This window comes from Phaethon lepturus, unplaced genomic scaffold (genome assembly GCF_000687285.1).
Source record: "Phaethon lepturus isolate BGI_N335 unplaced genomic scaffold, ASM68728v1 scaffold22212, whole genome shotgun sequence".
In the NCBI taxonomy this organism is placed as follows: Eukaryota; Metazoa; Chordata; class Aves; order Phaethontiformes; family Phaethontidae; genus Phaethon; species Phaethon lepturus.
Genome location: NW_010521887.1, coordinates 20,737 through 25,207, shown reverse-complemented (window position 1 = coordinate 25,207; position 4,471 = coordinate 20,737). Strand labels below are relative to the sequence as shown.

Here is a 4,471-nt window from a genome sequence, read left to right as displayed (position 1 = left end):
TACTCAAGTAAGATATTGTTACATCCCATTCATATACTGCCATCTATAATATTTATATATAATATTAACATACACATATATAAGGACTAGGATACTCTTTATGGCCTCTATTTTCTGATGTATTTAAGAAAAACAAACAAATAAACAAAACCCCCCAAAAGAAAATCAATTGCTGGTGTTTCCAGTTTCCCAACAGAGATGCAGGACCAAACCCTGAGCAACTGCTCTGTGCTATGCTTTTGTGGCAACAAGGAATTCTGCACCAGAGGGGCCCGTATTACCTCAGTGTCAGTGTACTGGGGAGGGAAATCAAAAATCTGCAACAAGAGCTCATCCAAAGGGGTATAACCTAAATGAATGTCTGTATTTCAAGACAGGACAAACTCAAGAGCCTAAAGGATTAATGCAGCGCAGCCCACAAGTCTGGGTTTGTTTTGTGAAAGCAAAACATCATAGCTATGTGTGCAATGTAAGAAAAACTGAACACCATTCACACAGGCGGGAAGAAACAACCACTACAATGTGCCGTGTCATGCTCCCGGCTGTGCTACGGACTGAAAATACAGGGGAAGGAGTAACTTCTGCATCAGTAATATTGCCTGAAAAGCTACGTGTGGAAAACCAAACCAAAGCCAAACCCGAAACCCAACTACCTTCATGCTTTGGTCAGTGCAAGAGTCATGGGGAGTGAGGAAGCAGTTGCAGGGACCAGGACAATGCGGGGACTCTGAACTCTGGACAAAAAGCACGTGTGTGTGAATTGCGGCACGGTGATGGTCCTGCAGCTATCCTGGCTCAGCCTTCCATAAAAGAAATGCTTGGTTTTATGCTGGCTCAAAAATAACAGAAAAACCCTCGGTCAATTCCAAAGGGACATCAAAAGGCCATGGGGAGTGTTACTCAAAGGTTTCCCATCGCTTTCTGAGTTGTTCAACCTTACCTGGTGTGGATGACACATCTTGCTTTGTCTTTTTCAACAAATCTTCAAATGGATCTTTTGTCTCCTCAGATTTTGAGGATAGTAACACTGACTCTAAGACCTTAGCTGGCCTGGAAGGGATCAAAGGGGGTTCATTAGACAGGAGAGCTAGTGCTTGTTTGGGATCTACCTTTGAGCTGGACTGGCCCACCTGTAATGTTCTGGTTTTAGAAGGACCACTTAAACATGCTGGCTGTAGAGAGCTTGTTGGAGAAGGGCTGTGGCTCTGCAGCAATAAGGAGCCAGCTGGTGGCACAGGGGCAGCCTGGCTAAACAAGTTTGGCATGGATAGTGTTGAAATGTTTGGTTGAGGTCTTTGTGGTGGGTAGAAGCTAGAATTAGGCGTTATGAAGCTAGAGCTATAAGCATGACCTAAAGAGGGGGTGAAAGAGCCCCTTGGGGGTCTAACTAGAGACACTGAAAGGGCTCCTGGCACTGTTTGTGTAAATGGATTAGAAGATGGCTGTAAAAAACGTGGTGCTGCTGGGGAAGGATAACTAAGTGGCTGGACAAATGGTGCAGCTGGAGGAGGCACAAAGTCACTTGCCACTGAGACAAAGCCAGCTGCAGAAGGTGGAGTGGCTGAGCTTTGCAGGCTGTGGGGACTTTGCTGTGGGCCACTGCTTTGCCAGCTGGCTGTTTTTAACGGATCCAGGAGGTTAAGAAGGTAGTCGCTTTCACTACCTGTATTATCTGTTTTCACCTTGACAGGCTGCAGCATGTCAGCAGTGCTGGTAGCACTGGACAAAAGCAGAGACGGATGAGAGGAATAATTCACAGACTGCTGAATTTCAGGGTCTAAGGACACACTACCAACTCCAAAGGGCTCTGGCATAAGATCTGAAACCAAATGGCTACGTCCTGTAGCATGGGTGGTGAGAATTTCTGTTGGCCCAGCTGGAGTCTGATGCTTGGCAGCCCTGGGCGCTGGTGGTGGTGGTACTATCCCCAGTTCAGGAGTCTTTCTTCCCTGTGGCCTAGGAATGGTGATGTTTCCTTGAATGGCAGGATTTGATTCATCCTTTTCTGCAGGAGCCAGAATGCTGTCTCTGCTGCGGGGTCTTCTTGTGATTGGTGGCATGTTACCAAGTGCAGTCAAGGGCCTTTCCGGTGAGCTTTGGGAATACTTGGTAGGAATAGCCATATCATCATGGCCCATACTCCACAGCTTGTTGTAAGGGTGAGACAGCTTCATGGTTGGCATAATCCTGTTCCTCTCAGAAACACCAAGATCCATTCTCTGCAAGAAAGTGGGGAGGAAAAAAAAGGGGGGGGGGGCAACTTTTACTGATCTCCTCACAACAAAGAACATAAAATGAAGACAAGCTGCTGAGCTATGAGTGGAAGAGGATCTGTCCACACTGTGAGCACTGGAGAGAGACAATAGCATGCAGCGTAAAAGAACAGATAGGAGATGAGAAGCAGTACTCTGCAGTTTTAATTCCAGCTCTGCTTCTAATGTGTTGTTCAGCTGTTACATTTTGTGGCATCTGTTGTTAGCCAAGTAAGGAGGATGTACCAATATCTAAGGTACAGAAATTGAGATGCCTTAATTGCTGTATAGAAATAGCTGTGAAATGAACTATCTGCATATAACACTAAATTAAGTATTATTATAAGGTAGAAATGACATTATTTTCTTTCATGTCACATGAAGATCTGAGAGTCTGCTTTAGTTTGGCATTTTTCTAAGCTGCATATATTCAGTGAAGTTCTTCATAAAGAATCTCTCTTCTACAATCTAGATTGTTCAAATCATGCCTAGACCAAAATGGCCAGATTAAAAGAAGGTCATTTAAAAAGCATGCAGTTTGGAAGGGACGTGAAAATTCCCAGGTATTCATTCTCATTGCTGAGCATCAGCTTCAAAGATAACTCTGTGTGCTGGCCAGTGGACAAAACAGATTCTAATAGGGCAATTATTTCCTCCTTTACAAGTAAAGGCTGTAGTTTTAGTGGAAAAAGTTACTGTCTTCTGAGTCCCATTCCAATTATTTCTTAATTCAGAAATTAACTTTGAAACCTATGCACAAATGGCTGGAAAATTGATGCATCTACCCAATAATATGAAAACGTTCCTCAAATAATAATGGAAGACAGCCAGCCCTAGATCTGTGAAAAGCCCCCCAGCGTACATGAAACCCTGTCCAAACCTGGTAATCAAATGTGCATCGCTGATCTCCCTCTTCTTTGGGAGTCCGCAGGTCTTCTAGGCTCTTGGCTTGGCTGAGAGGCTGAGGCTGCGTTTCTACTTCCAAGTTAGGGAAAATGTCTTCAAGAAGGTTGATTTCTGTGGCCTTACTTGAGAGCAAAGGGCTTGGAGGCAGAGGCTCTTTTGATTTTTCTGGACTGGCTGCCTCTTCCCCATCAGCACTATCAGATTCTTTCAGGGCCCGGTACGGTTGAGGCCTAGGAGAGAAACAAAAATCATGTTGCAAATGACTGTCTTCCTAATTTTTTTTTTTTTTAAACAAGTATTTACTAAGTAGCTGGATGGCTTTATAAAAAGCAAACACAGTGGTGGCAAAACACAGCTTACAGTGCCTTGAGAACAGCAAGTGTGAGCAGTGACCAAGGGCAGAAGGACATACAAGGATGATGTGGCACTCGAGGGGTTTTCCGGAAGGAAAAAGGCATAAGTGGGAAGTAGTCAGAGGAAAGCTGTGATCATGCAGCTACAGACAGGCTGACGAGGGAACTCTCTCGGAGCAGGAATAGCTGGATGCTAGCTCTCCGTTATGACAGCCCGGGCCTCCCCTCAGGCAGACCACTGCTCCTGTGCTCCATCCTTTTACACGAGGAGTCGGAGCAAGTGCACTGCAAAGTGCCCTGTGTTTTGCAGGCACTTACATTCTCTTGCTTCAAGCTAAGTCAGCACAGAACATAATTCAGTGTTTTCCTGCAATAATTGGGAACACTGTGCCGAGTTCCAATGATTACATTGGTGTCATCTTATCAAGAAACAACACAATCCATTATGGAGACACCTATTTTACATTTACAGCCAAGGCTGAGTTAGCAGGATGCTTTTCTTACACATACCTCAGCAAAAAAAAAACAACACCAGCAGATTTGCATATTGGTTCTGTGTACAGTGAACAGCAGCATAATGTGCATCCAATTAATAACAAGAAGTGCCATACATATCTGTGGTGATTGGCATTTGACTGGCAGCCAGTTTTACTGTGGCATTTAAACAAAGTTTCAATTAAAAGAAAATATTTGAGAGACCTGCAAAAACAGATACTATGGAAGAACTCTCCTCCTCTTTCCATATTTTATTATAATACATCTATATCATGCAAACGTATAAACAGCCCATCTTACTTCATTCATCAACACATAAATAGCAGGTGTTCAGCTAGCAACACAAGAATGTAATAACGCAAGTACAAGATGGACAGCTGATGGTACATGTCCTTACGAAGAGGGTGATCTTGCAAATCTCGGTCGTATTTTTAGTCTCTCACATAGTATGTGCTCATCTGCTAA

General features: G+C 43.9%; 1 protein-coding gene across 1 annotated transcript in view; it reads right to left on the bottom strand.

The window, feature by feature from the left end:
- Positions 1-896: 896 nt before the first annotated feature.
- LOC104616602 (DENN domain-containing protein 1A-like) overlaps positions 897-4,471 on the bottom strand; it is a gene marked incomplete at its 5' end in the record, with an annotated part of 18,837 nt that continues 15,262 nt past the window's right edge. The window contains 2 exons of the mRNA XM_010281659.1: positions 897-2,219; positions 3,133-3,388. Of these exons, the coding sequence (XP_010279961.1) occupies positions 897-2,219; positions 3,133-3,388 (1,579 nt within the window). The remainder of the gene's footprint in view (positions 2,220-3,132; positions 3,389-4,471) is intronic.